The 14,540-nt window shown below is 42.2% G+C and overlaps 1 protein-coding gene and 1 long non-coding RNA gene across 2 annotated transcripts in view; one reads left to right on the plus strand and one right to left on the minus strand.

Moving 5' to 3' along the window:
- Window positions 1–14,540, plus strand: part of MYO7B (myosin VIIB) — a 104,894-nt gene that overhangs the window by 58,235 nt on the left and 32,119 nt on the right. The window contains exons 23-28 of the mRNA XM_075201846.1: window positions 2,242–2,412; window positions 2,564–2,647; window positions 3,237–3,364; window positions 3,665–3,791; window positions 4,681–4,800; window positions 12,340–12,513. Of these exons, the coding sequence (XP_075057947.1) occupies window positions 2,242–2,412; window positions 2,564–2,647; window positions 3,237–3,364; window positions 3,665–3,791; window positions 4,681–4,800; window positions 12,340–12,513 (804 nt within the window). The remainder of the gene's footprint in view (window positions 1–2,241; window positions 2,413–2,563; window positions 2,648–3,236; window positions 3,365–3,664; window positions 3,792–4,680; window positions 4,801–12,339; window positions 12,514–14,540) is intronic.
- The window catches only part of LOC142143738 (uncharacterized), a 713,023-nt gene that overhangs the window by 47,953 nt on the left and 650,530 nt on the right, over window positions 1–14,540 (minus strand). The gene's annotated exons all lie outside the window — the stretch shown is intronic.

The raw sequence follows: 14,540 nt of genomic DNA on the forward strand, positions 1-14,540 counted from the left end.
ATACAGAAATTAGTCAAGATCTCTAGAATTCCAACTGAGATACGACTTTCATTCTGTAACTGTAACTATAGTCTATTTTGTGAAAATCTAAATCAATAAAAATTGGTAAAAAAACAAGGGTGTAATCGCCCCTTGACCATATATTGATTACATTAGTCTTTTAGACGCATCTCCTACCAGTAGCTGAAGTCTTTTGATAGTTTGGTGAGATCACAAATCATATTCTAAATGTGATCTATTCAATTTCTTCTAAATATAGCTTATATATTAGCTACTCTTAATTATTTTCTTCTATGATACTTCATTTTGATTTGTGTTAGGCGTATTTTCAGAAAAGAGAATAATATGGTAAAATTGTTTGAGTATTGTGTAATATCAACAGAAATCTTTCTTGTTTTCACCAAATAGCATGTTTTTAGTATTCTCAATACCATTGCTAAATAATAACAAATGTTGTGTTTTACTTTTGTTGTTCGGAAAAAAGCAAATAGATTTAAAATAAAAACATGCACATGGTTGCTCAAATGTAATACATATCCTGTGAAAGTTATGCTTACTGGTAATAAAAAATCATGCACGGCCCCATGGATCTTCACCAAGATCATGGCGGTCATGGCTGCTTTGTTGCCAAGATCCTGCGAGCTAAGGGTTTTTACAAGTGTAGTGCAAACCATGCTTCAAGCTTGTAAGCCCGGTTCAGCTAAAATATATCATCGAGTCTGGAGCTAACTTACACTGTGCCCTCCTTCATCTCCACACACTCTGCCCCTTCTGCATCCAGTCACACTGCCCCCTTTGCATCCAGTCACACTGCCCCCTCTGCATCCACTCACTCTGCCCCCTCTACATCCACTCACGCTGCCCCCTCTGCATCCACTCATGCTGCCCCCTCTGCATCCACTCATGCTGCCCCCTCTGCATCCCCTCACCCTGCCCCCTCTGCATCCTCTCACTCTGCCCCCTCTGCATCCTCTCACACTGCCCCCTCTGCATCCTCTCACTCTGCCCCCTCTGCATCCACTCACTCTGCCCCCTCTGCATCCACTCACTCTGCCCCCTCTGCATCCAGTCACGCTGCCCCCTCTGCATCCAGTCACGCTGCCCCCTCTGCCCTCTCTCACACTGCCACCTCTGCATCCAGTCATGCTGCCCCTTCTCTTGCTGCCTCCTCTGCCCTCTCTCACACTGCCCCTTCTGCTCTCTCTCACGCTGCCCCCTCTGCCCTCTCTCATGCTGCCTCCTCTGCCCTCTCTCACGCTGTCTCCTCTGCCCCTTCTCACGCGGATTGGTAAGTTTTTTTGTTTTTTGTTTTTGGCTTGCCCGCGGCACACCTGTGACAGCGCCGCGGCACCCCTGGGAGCTGTGGCGCACACTTTGGGAACCGCTGGGTTAACCCCTAGTAATAACAAAGGAAAGGCACAATAGCAGCACCTCTGGTGAACAGAGGTACTGCTATATATACAATGAACACAATAATAAAGTCCAATAGTCCTGGTGGCAGAAGCTGCCAATACAAATCAGCAAGTTGTAGGCAGATCGTTACACCTGGCCAGCTTCCAAGGTGACTGTTGCACGGTGAATTACAGCTGTAATTATCAGGTTTATAGCGGGGCTGGGTAGCGTGTTCCAGATAATCTTCGGGCGCACTCTACAAGGTCTGTGAGTGCTCCCTGGGTGGAATGCTATGGTGCCTCGAGTGAGCAACTGTGTCGGGCGGCCACGTGGTCCTCGGGGCACACATTCACTCTGTTTTACATGTTTAATGTGTTTGCATCCAAGGATCGTGCCGTTTCTTCCGAGCGTTCCCTCCCGTGATGCAGCTTTGGGATGTCCCCAATATTCCTGCTGTTCCTCCAAAGGTGTTTAGAGAAAATAGGATTTTTATACCTACATAAAATCCGTTTCTCTTAGTCCATTGGGGGACAGCGGGTACCCACCTTTAACTCTTTGGTTTCTCCTACTGTTTGACATGTTGTCTTGGTTTTAAGAGAATGTTGCTTTTTCTCTTTTCCTGTTTTCTTTCTATCTCTGCTCTCTGTGGGCTTAGTTAAACATAACCTGATGTAAAAGGAAGTTGGGTATAGAGAGGGAGGAGCTAGGGCTTACTTAACAGAAGTTCTTAAAGTATCAGTTCACCCTGTCCCTACTCTATACCCCAATGGATTAAGAGAAACGGATTTTCCGTAAATATAAAAATCCTATTTTTTATTTTCAAAATCTCTGTTTTTGTTTGTATTTTAGGCCTCTTTAGCTGTTTGGAAGATTATACTTCGTTTTATGGGAGACCTTCCAGAACCAGTATTATACTCCCCAAGATCTAGCAGCCAGAGCAGCTCTATGCTAACACAAATTTCTGACACCTTAACCAGGAAAAACGACATTCAGGCTAGGTTGAAGGACAACACGGTAGGGGTAAGTTAAATTGTTAGGGATCAGTCTTAATTTGAAGGCTGGCATATTATAACTTTTGCGTTAGCTCTTTTATGTTTACCCGACATTACCATAAAAAATAAGAATGCTTAAATAATTTTGATATACCTTCAACATTTGTGTTTTGTTGCAGTCAGCAAGAATCAATGAGAGAAGTAAATTTTCCAAAGAAATATCTTCTATGAAACTGAAAAGATCATCAAAAGTGGCCTTTCAGGTAAAAAAGACAAGTACAGTTATGTCACTTTCCACAGCTTTCTCCCAAATATCATCATTTATTGTAATGGATGTATACCTATGTAAAAATACGGTATTATAAAGGATATATGTGAGAATTCGGCACCACTACATGCATGTTATAAAGCCCTTGCTTCTATTTACTACAAGATGGTGTCACCTCTTTGAGGTGCAACCTTCAATTTCTTGCCAAGGAATGCACTATGGTGCCACCTTATTCCCAGGAAGAATGTTGTGTGATTGTGGGGTCAGTTGGAAATGCCATGTGGTGGTATGAGTAAAACTGTCAATACAAAGTTCTACCTTCTATCAAGACACATTGCTCTGAGTGCACCTAGAAATGTACATTTCAGTTACACTAATGAAAACAAGCATTTTATTGGTTGCTTGCTATGCATCTTACACTGCCTATGTTTTTAGTGTTGTTAGTAAATGCCCACTTTATAATGCTGTTATATAACATCATATTTAAAATATATGTATATTTTGTAGGCAGTTGATTAGTGTAAGTTGTAGAAATACCAAATATTACAAATATCTTAAGAACAGTATGTTTACTATTATTTTAGGCTTTGAATCAGCTGAACAGTGGAACAGACATATCGCAAGAGGAAAGTTCTCTCATTGATAAACCCATGTCCATGCTGGAAAAAGCACATTTCATTGCTGGCAATGGAATCCTGCGTCCTGAAATCCGGTAAGAAACTTACAAGCTAGGCTACAAGGTAAAGTATCAGGATTAGAAGAGCTTTGATCACCGACAGAACCATAAAAGCTCTAGCATTTGGGCCTCCTGTTAACGGTAAGAAGGAGTACCTTTTTATACAAGTATTAATTTGTTGCACCACTTTGGACATGCTCTAGCCTGAAAGGGTAGTAGAAAAATGCTGCAGAGAGACAATCTGTGAGATATCAGAATAATAATCATCAGATCATTGTGTCACAGACCAAACTAGTGGGCAGTTGGAAAAAGTATTTTCTGTTGACTTTTACTTAGGGATGAGATCTACTGTCAAATCTGCAAGCAACTCTCTAGGAACAAAAATAAGAGTAGCTATGCACGCGGATGGATCCTGCTGTCACTGTGCTTAGGCTGCTTTACACCTACAGAAAGGTTTGTCAAGGTAATTGCCATGACTTGTGACCAATAACATAAATGTAATTGTAATTAATTCCTTTCTCAGGACGCCACCAAAATCATTATCCCCGCATTCATCATTTCCCGTCTTGATTACTGTAACCTTCTCTTCAGCAGCCTCCCTCGCTCCTACCTCGCCCCCCTTCAATCTATACTTAATGTGACTTATCTTCCTTTAATGCTGCTCTTCTTATGCCTCCCTTCTCTGCCTTGCCTTACCATGGCTTCCCTTTCCCCTACAGAATCCTGTTCAAACTTCTCACCCTCACCTACAAGGCCCTCTTCCACTCCTCTGCTCCTTATATCTCCAATCTCCTCTTCATTCACACTCCTGCTCTGTCTTTGGATCTGCCAATGATTGTCAACTCTCCTCCACTCTGATCACCTCACTCCACGCCAGAATTCAAGATTCCTGCCGGGCTGCCCCCCTCAACTGGAACAACCTCCCTTGCTCTATCAGACTGTCCCCTAATTTGTGCACCTTCAAACGGGCACTTAAAACTCATCTGTTCCTCAAAGCCTACCAGCCATCCTCCTGGTACCTAGAATCAAATGAATGGATGAGACTCAGTTCTGCATACAATAATGTGCATTGAACAATATCACATAAATAATAAGTTTCACTCTGTGGACATAGCGGAAAACATTTTATTTATGTGAGCTTGTTCGATACAGAGCATTGTATCTTGAAATGTGCCTTTCTATTCATTAGCTTCCAGAAACCATCACACTATACAGCTGTCGTTTTGGTATATAATTTCCAATCATAGAGTCCAGAAATCTAGAAGTATTTATTTTACCTGCAGATTCAGAATATGTTTGAAAGTTGAGAATATCTCTTCAAAGTAATTTTATCTCTGTTTGCAATCTTGCAGTACATGCAAAATTTTATTCGTGGACAACAGATAGCTCACAGCGCTGTGTGTATGAAACAGCTGATTCGAACCATTGCTAATGGAGACCGATCTGAGCCCCCAAGCTGGCTGGAGCTGCAGGTATAGTTTGTCAAAGGATAATGTAAATATTGTATATCACTAGATTTGTTTCCCCATTATTTACTCATTATCTACAGGCATTCAGCTAATCTGAACGGATTATTTCTCACGGGTAAACTGTAGTTCCCAGAGCCACTTACTCGTACCGCTGCAACTTACAACTTACAGGCATTATATAAAAATATGCTTGTTATGTAGTTACACACAGTATTTTTATAGTTAGGACAATTTATAAGTGTTGCAAGCGACGGCTCACCGCCGCCCACTCTCACCTGCTTCCCGGCTGTCTTGACAACAGCCGGGACTACATTTCCAGGAGCTCCGTCCCGGCCGTTGCCAAGGCAACACTGTCTCAATGGCATTTGTGACAGCCAAATAGTATAAATTAATTAGGCTACTCCTGGAGGGCTAATCATTATGCCATTAAGCCCCAGTTTATAATTGACCAGTTCCTGTATTTAATGCAGGGAGGGCTATATTGTCTATGCTGTCAGGGCCCTCTTAACAATATATATATATATATAAAAAAAAAGTTATTATATATATGGGCCCTGCAGCCCAGGGGGCCCATCAGAGCAGCGCAAAAAAAAAACCTGGAAAAATAAAAGAAGAAAATACTTACCTTGCGGTCAGCTGGCGATCCGGCTCCCTCCCTGGTCTCCTCCTCCGTCGCGCTCCGCAATGGATGTCGGGCGGGTGTGATGACGTCACACCTGACATGCACTGCGAGCGCCGCACGGAGGAGACCATGGAGGGAGCCGGATCGCCAGCTGACCGCAAGGTAAGTATTTTCTTCTTTTATTTTTTCAGGTGTTTTTTTTTGTGCTGCCTCTGACTGGCCACCTGGGCTGCAGGGCCCCCGGGCACCTGCCCATTGTGCCCAATGGGAAAGACAGCACTGTATGCTGTGCATTTACTGACCTGCTCCTGTGTTCCTGTGGATACTCCGCTAAATTCCTGTTTAACTCCTGTTGTGACCCCTTGTTAGTTTCTGGACCCTGCTTGCTCTCTGATTGCCCTGAACTTTTGCTTTGTTATTTGGATTTCCCTGTTCGCTGCCAGCCCTGACCCTTTGGCCTGTTCCTGACTATTTTGCCTGCTACAGACCCCCTGACCCCGGCCTGCTTGTGACCACCTGCTTGTATCTTGGCTACTGCCTCCTATCCACCTGCTGCGGTATTGCATATAAGCTTCCCCTATGTTAGAGCTTAAGACCTGGGGGGCATCCAAGTACCTGTGAACGCAACAAGCTCTTATGTAAAGGCGGCTGCTATAGGTGAACACTTTTGTCTCCTGTTCTGGAAGCTTATGTCAATGGCGCGAGCTGTAAAAAGAAGTACACACATTTCTCATTACGATAGACAAAACATTAATACAGACTGGTGTTTTAAAAACACTAAACATTTACCTAGTTGAATTTGTGTTAAAATGTTAAGAAATTATTGTGATAACCATTTTTAACTCCATGGAGTTATAATCGCATAAACCATCTTTGTTTGAAAGTGTTTTTTAAATTTCGGGTAACCCTTCCATTTCTACTAATAACCCACTCTTTCCTGAAGCCAGGAGCCTGTTCATGCAGCAGCTGATTATCCAATCCTCTTTAATACAGCTCCATATTGTATAATACAGGACTGGACTGACTGTATTACACAAGTTAGAGCTACAACATAAATAAGCAGGCTGCAGCGTTATCTGTGTTTTGGATTCAGGAAACATGGGTTTTTAAAGGGGTCAAGACCTCTATTTCTTATGGGGGTAGGTTATATTTAGGGGTAATGGATTAGAAATAAATGAACCTATACTTCTAATAATTAAATTAGTACATTTATTTTATAAAATGTGCATTTAATAATATACCCAACTCCAGGAAGGATATATGAGTATAACGATATGAATTGGAGAGCAGAGGCCTATTCTGAGTGACATATGCACATTGGGCACATGGGCCGGACTGAGCATGCTCTGAAAAGGCCCCTGCTCTGTTCAATGGGCCCTATCCAATTTTGCTATTGGGCCTAGCGATGCTCTGTTCCGTCCCTGCCAAACACCACGGTCAAGGTTGCTTTCTGCTTACACCCAAATTGATTAGCCCTGTGAGCTGCTCTTCTCCTTCTTTTCTGTACATAATACAGAACAATGCTCTAGGTTTTTTATTGACCCCTCCCCTCACCCACCCACCCAGTACAGGTCCTTGTTGCTAAGTATATGAGAATGAAAACTCATATGGTAATGGGTTAAAGCAATAAAGATATGTAGTGACTTTGTGCAGAGAAGTATAAGAGTGAGGGAGGGAAGTATAAGAGTGAGGGAGTTTGTCTGATTACAGGAGTAATCCAGAGTTAAAACTGGAGGAGAGGTGTCTGTTATATAACTATTCAAAGTGTAACCCAAGTTACCTCAGGGTTTATCAGTCTAAACCCCAGACAGCCTTACTCCTCCTCGTCAGCAGCCTTTCCTCACAAAAATACGCCTGCCAAAACTGTCAGACACAGACAGCTGCAGCTCCTCCTCCATATCTCTCCTGAGGGAAATATTAGTGAGTTTAAGTGTGGGTTCTGCCTCCACTCTCTTGTTGGCGTTGTGCCTGTCTTTGCAGAATCACGTCCTTTTTGTTTGTGTACTACATCTGCTATTTAAATTTCATCTTTATTTGTTATGTCTAATATAGAGAGCAATTGCAGAGTTCAATTTGGAGAAGAGGTGTATGCTCCATTTTATAAGTGCTCAAAATGTAACTCAGAATTACCTCACGTTTATCAGATACTAATGCCTTTTTGTGTAGCGTGCAAGACTGAGAGCCAAGTGCCCCGCACACCTGTAAGGGGGTCACTGATCTGGCCAAACCATCCTGGGCTAATTCCTTGGTCCAGTCTATTGCTGAGCTCACACAGCTTGCCACACCTTTCCATGGGGTAGGGAAAGAGAGTCTTCCCTCTGAGACCTCTGCCGAAACCTCAGTGAGCAAGTCTGTTAATCTGAGGTATCTCAGTCAGGGGTCCTTTGGCCCTGTGATGACTCCACCCAATGAGCTGGTTGGGATCAGAAGTTTAGAAAGGTCAGTCCACCTAGCTAAGGTGTTCTACTCTTTATAGAGGATGCAATAGATAGGACTCTACATTCTGCCTTCCCATTTATGACTCTTGCTGTAGTCCAGTCCTGTGAGGGTACAGACTCCGAGTTTTCCACTCAGGAGGATAGCAAAACAGTGGTGGACTTGAACAATGAGAATTCCTCATGCTGGCGGAGGATTCTAAAAGGCAGCAGGATGTGGATAATTTAATGAAACAAGCACTAAGCACTCCAGATAGTGTGGAGTCAGCAGAGATGAACAATACACTGTTTAAACTGAAGAAGAAACAGTTTATTTCCTTCCCCTTTTCTCATGATATAGGGGACTTACTAGTGAAGCATGGAGATAAACTGTCATGCAAAGGGCAGACTCTTTATCCTTTTCTTAGTGTGAACACAGATAGATAAGAATCTCCACCCAAGGTAGATGCTCTCATAATGCAATTGGCCAAGATCACTACTATTCCTATTGCTGCGGCCCTCAGAGATGATCAATATATGTTGTGGCAGTTGGCTCACTTGGAACGATTTAGCCTTCACATGGTTTAACAATGCAGTGGTAAAGGATTTGAAGCAGCTTTTGAAGGATTTGCAATATGGTAGACCCAGATCAGAATTACTAACCTTAGTTAAAGACATTCAGGAGGCGTCCAAATATTTGGGAGATGTAGCTCATTGGAGCTAGAAAGATATATTCTGCCAGTCAACACAGTTAATATATTTAAAGTCATGGCCAAAAGTCTGCCGCCTCAGTTTTTATGATGGCAATTTGCATATACTCCAGATTGTCATAAAGAGTGATGAATTGCAATTAATTTCAAAAGCTACTATTTGCACATGACAATGAATTTTATCCCCAAAACAACATTTCCACTGCATTTCAGCCCTGCTACAAAAGGACCAGCTGACATCAGGTCCGTGATTCTCTCGTTAACACAGGTGAGAGTATTGATGAGTACAAGACTGAGGATCACTCTGTCATAACAGACTGGAGGGTGGTGCTTGAAATCATTTTTCTCTGTTAACCATGGTTATTTGCAAGGAAATATGTGCAGTCATCACTGCTTTGCACAAAAAGGGCTTCACAGGCAAGGATATTGTTGCTAGTAAGATTGCACCTAAATCCACCATATATCAGATCATCAAGAACTTCAAAGAGAGAGCTTCAATAGTTGTGAAGAAGGCTTTAGGGCGCCCAAGAACGTCCAGTAAGCGCCAGGGCCATCTCCTGAAGTTGATTCAGCTGTGGGATCGGGCACCATCAGTGCAGAGCTTGCTCAGGAGTGGCAGCAGGCAGGTGTGAGTGGATCTGCCCGCACAGTGATGCAAAGACTTTTGGAGGATGGCCTGGTGTCAAGAAGGCCAGCAAAGAAGCCCCTTCTCTCCAGGAAACAAATCAGGGACAGATTGATATTCTGCAAAAGGTACAGGGATTGGACTGCTGAGGACTGGGGTAAAGTCATTTTCTCTGATGAATCAGATTGTTTTGGGCATACGGAAAAACGCTTGTCGGGAGAAAGAAAGGTAAGCGCTACCATCAGTCCGGTGTCATGCCAACAGTAAAGCATCCTGAGACCATTCATGTGTGGGGTTGCTTCTCAGCCAAGGGAGTGGGCCCACTCACAATTTTGCCTAGGAACACAGCCATGAATAAAGAATGGTACCAAAACATCCTCCAAGAGCAACTTCTCCCAACCATCCAAGAACAGTTTGGTGACTGATAATCCTTTAACAGCATGATAATAACGAAGCATGATGATAACATGATGATACTAAGTGGCTCGGGGATCAAAACATCGAAATTTTGGGTCCATGGCCAGGAAACTCCCCAGACCTTAATCCCATTGAGAACTTTTGGTCGAACCTCAAGAGGCGGGTGGACTAACAAAAACCCGAGTGGCCATCAGTCAGTATGTGGCCCAGAAGTTGATTGACAGCATGCCAGGGTGAATTACAGAGGTCTTTAGAAAGAAGGGTCAACACTGCAAATATTGACTCTTTGCATAAACTTAATGTAATTGTCAATAAAAGCCTTTGACACTTATGAAATGCTTGTAATTTTACTTCAGTATACCATAGCAACATCTGGCAAAAAGTTCTAATAACACTGAAGCAGCAAACTTTGTGAAAACCAATACTTGTGTCATTCTCAAAACTTTTGGCCATGACTGTAGGGGTGGGGTCCCAGGTTTTTGTCTTTTTGCATTGAATTTAAAGCAAGAGGACAGTTAAAGGAAAAGGACAGACCCAAAGGGCTGACAATCATACCTGGACAAGCTCAAAGCGGGGTCTCTGTCTTTACTTCTTGCTCAAGTGCGAGAGATGGCACACACATTAGAATCCAATGGGTGCATCATCGACAATAAGAAATCCAATCTAGATCCTACCAAGAGTCTTGTCTTCTGGGTCTGCTGTTCGACACTTGAAAGCAGAATGTGTTCTTGCCTGAAAACAAGATACATTTGTTGCACAGACTAATAAAGTCTCTATCAGCTCTTAAGTGGGCATGAAAATCATGCGTTAGATGGTCTCGACTTTCTACGCAGTCTCATTCTAGAGTGTTCCAGACTGAGCTTACATAACAATGAAACAAGTTTCACATTTACTTCACATTCACTTCTTTGGTAGTCCAGAGTAGACAGCCTTACCCAGAGCGGTAGCTTTGCCATTTGATGTTGGAAACTTAGACCATGGATCCCAGCCGTTAATGCTGAGCCCTGTCAGTCTTTAATGTGGGTTCAAGGTCTTTGGTCTTCAGCCAAAGCTGGGCTTCCAAATAAATGTGCTAACTAAAACTAAGAATGGTTTGAAATGTTTGAGTATCTTCTTTTGCGTGGAAATTCCATCAGTCAGTCAATGCTGCAGTAGTAGCATATATCAACCATCAGGAGGAACAAGAAGCTCCCTTGTGATGGCAGAAACCAACAAGATCATGTGTTGGGTTGGTACTAAATGTTCCAGCATTGTCAGCAGTGTCTTCTTTCAGAAGAAGGTGGCTTTTTACAAGGTGAAGATTTTTTTGCATGGATTTATTTATGTACAACCGTTATAAATCCCTCTTCTAGTTAATATGACTTGTGAGTTTAGGGAAACTGATGATCTCTGGGTTCTCATATGATGCCCACCAGAGAGGATGGTCTCCTCTTCCCCTCCCATGGTTTACCGAGCCTGTGCTGAATATCACTAGGGCTATTCCCACACCCCTGGATGGGTGGGTGTGGGTTAATATGTAAACATTGGACATGTAAACATTGAATTTAATTAAGCATTTTGTCCCTAGTGCACTACAGCATGTCCATTCCGCCATTAAGAGTCTGGGCATGTTGGCACTTATAGCACTACAAGCGCCAGCATACTTATGGCTGCCAGTGCATGCTCATATTTGGTGAACCACAACTGCTAGCATCCCATGGCATTCAGGGCCCACAGGGACCTGTAGTGCACCTGGGAAAAATTTAAATAATACACTTAGGGGGGTATTTAATTGTTTCTTTTAACGCGCTAAAACACAAAAAAAACGAGCGCTCTAAAAATATTACCATTAATACGGTAATTACTCGCTAAATTTCATCTCGCAGCTCCCTGAGCAGCGAGCTGAGTAAGTACCGTATTAACTGTTTACGCGCGCAAAATTACCGTATAATAAGAAGTTTTTTTCGAGCGCTCGTTTTTTTTTTGTTTTAGCGCGTTAAAAGAAACAATTGAATACCCCCCATAGACTGGGTGGTATATTTTTTAGGTTTGCAGCTGTCATTTTGCAGTATGTATTAAATAAATGTTAACTAGAATCTGATTGGTTGCTATGGACAACATCTCCACTTTTTCAAAGCCGCAGATAAGTAAATAGATCCCTGGTTTTAAATTATATTTATTTCAAATAAAAATAACCCTACAATGTCCTCTTTCACCCTCTTTATTGCTTGCCTACGTCCAGGCTGGCACCACTGGCATTGTCTTCTTGTATAGATTATAAAATAAAAACCCATGACCTCTAACTCACGAATGAGCTGTTAGTGGTTATGCAGTCATATTTATAACATGAGGATTTCCCATGACCTGAAATCGCACATTTTCTCACTCTGATTTTGCCAATACCAGCCTAGGCTATCAGCACAAGGGCAGGTTATGTGTTTAATTATTTTTTTTTGTGCTAATTTTCTTTTGGGGGGAGAAGGGGATTTGGCACTCAGCCTCTTTTTAACAAGCAGCACCAGGGGTGTAAATCTTTCTACTCAGCAGTAAGTCAAAATTCTTTTTGCGCTTACAGGTCAGACTTACGTCCTACTCTACATGACCACCAATGTATTTAATAAAAGTTGCGAAATGACATGAGGAACGCAATACATTAAAATCATCTTGAGATGAAAATCATATTTAAGATTTCTGTATAATTACACCCTTTCATAGGTTTTATTTTCTCCCCTATTTGTAGCTAATTCTTTACAATTCTCATCCTGTCTTTTCCAGACGATGAAAGGTGCAGCAACTCTAGAAGTGCCTGTCAAGTTGATGAATGGTGAAATTGTGATCATCCATGCAGATTCTGCCACCTCTGCCAAGGAGATATGCAGGAGTATCGCCCAGAGACTGAAGCTGAAGGACACCTTTGGTTTTTCTGTTTACATCTCAATATATGATAAGGTGAATTAAGTTATTTAGGATCATATAAATTACAATGCTCCCTCTTTATATATCACCCTGTTTATAATACCACCTTCATTATAACTTCAGTTTTGGATGACTAATCAGCACTTCCGAATACAGCCCTCACTTTTTATCCATTATCATCATCAACATTTATTTATATAGTGCCAGCAAATTCCGTAGCGCTCTACAATTGGGAACAAACATTAATAAAACAATACTGGGCAATACATACATACAGAGAGGTAATAGAACCCTGCTCGTAAGCTTACAATCTATGGGACAATGGGAGTTTGAAACACAAGGGCATGTGCTACATCATATTGCACATTGGACCAGCTAGAATGCAAAGGTAAAATTATTGAGTGGGCTGTGTGATCAGTCACACAGCAATGTTGGTCAGAGGGTTGTTGTCTTGTGTTAGCTGTGTAGAGGGTTGTAATAGGGCAGTGTTGGCTAACCTGTGACACTCCAGGTGTTGTGAAACTACAAGTCCCAGCATACCCTTCCAGCAATAAGCTGCCATATATTGGCAAAGCATGCTGGGACTTGTAGTTTCACAACACCTGGAGTGTCACAGGTTAGCCAACACTGTAATAGGGTAACCTAGGGTGGTTGAGGAATATCATAAGCTTGCTTGAAGAGGTGGGTTTTCAGAGAACGCTTAAAAGTTTGAAGACTAGAGAAAAGTCTTACTGTGCGAGGGAGGGAATTCCACAAAGTGGGTGCAGCCCGAAAAAAGTCCTGTAACCAGGAATGGGAGGATGTGATGAGAGTAGAAGAGAGACACAAATCTTGTGCAGAACGGAGGTGTCGAGTTGGGAAATATCTTGATAAATGTGAAGAGATATTTGTCGGTGCAATTTTGTTGACAGCCTTGTATGTTAGTAGAAGAATTTTATATTGGATTCGTTGAAATACAGGCAACCAATGTAGAGACTGACAGAATGGCTCAGCAAAGGTAGAACAGTTTGCAAGGAAAAACAATCTAGCCACTGCTTGCAAAATAGATTGTAGAGGTTCAAGTCTGACTTTGGGAAGACCAGTAAGGAGGGAATTGCAATAGTCGATGCGGGAGTTGATAAGTGCATGAATTAAGGTTTTTGCAGTGTCTTGTGTGAGATATGTGCGTATTCTGGAAATGTTCTTTAGATGTATGTAACATGATTTAGATATAAAGTCAATGTTGGGAATAAATGATAGTTGTGAGTCAAGGATTACACCTAGGGTGGGATATTTGGTCATGTTATCAACAGAAATAGAAATGTCAGGCAGGAAGCTGTTTTTGGGTGGGAATATTATTAATTCAGTTTTTGAAAGATTGAGTTTGAGTTGGCGAGAAGACATCCAAGCTGAAATGGCAGAAAGACAGTCAGTAACGCGAGACAACACAGATGGTGAAAGATCAGGAGAGGATAGATAGATTTGTATATCATCCACATAGAGATGATACTGAAATCCAAAGGAGCTTATTAGTTTTACAAGAGAAGTGGTGTAGATAGAGAAAAGGAGAGGACCTAGGACTGAGCCTTGTGGTACAACTGATAAGGGAAGCGGAGCAGAGGTGGATCCAGAGAAATTAACTCTGAAAGAGCAATTAGATAGGTAGGATGAGAACCAGGATAGGACAGTGCCTTCAAGACCTAGGGATTGTAGCGTTTGTATGAGGAGAGAGTGGTCAACAGTGTCAAATGTAGCAGAGACATCCAGGAGAATTAGAAGAGAGCTTTTACTTTTTGCTGTGATCAAATCATTGACAACCTTGGTCAGCGCAGTCTCTGTGGAGTGTTGAGAGCGAAAGCCTGACTGAAGAGAATCCAGTGGGGGCTGTTTGCTGTAAGAAAGTGTAGGTAATTCTCTCGAGAAGCTTGAAGGGGCATGGGAGCTAATAGATGGGGCGGCAATTTGAGAGAGAGTTTGGGTCAGAATTTTGTTTTTTTTAAAATGGGAATAATCACTGCATGCTTGAATAGTGATGGAAAAATACCAGTAGAAAAAGATAGATTACAGATTTTAGTTAGAAG

The sequence above is a fragment of the Mixophyes fleayi genome, chromosome 3 (genome assembly GCF_038048845.1).
Source record: "Mixophyes fleayi isolate aMixFle1 chromosome 3, aMixFle1.hap1, whole genome shotgun sequence".
In the NCBI taxonomy this organism is placed as follows: domain Eukaryota; kingdom Metazoa; phylum Chordata; class Amphibia; order Anura; family Limnodynastidae; genus Mixophyes; species Mixophyes fleayi.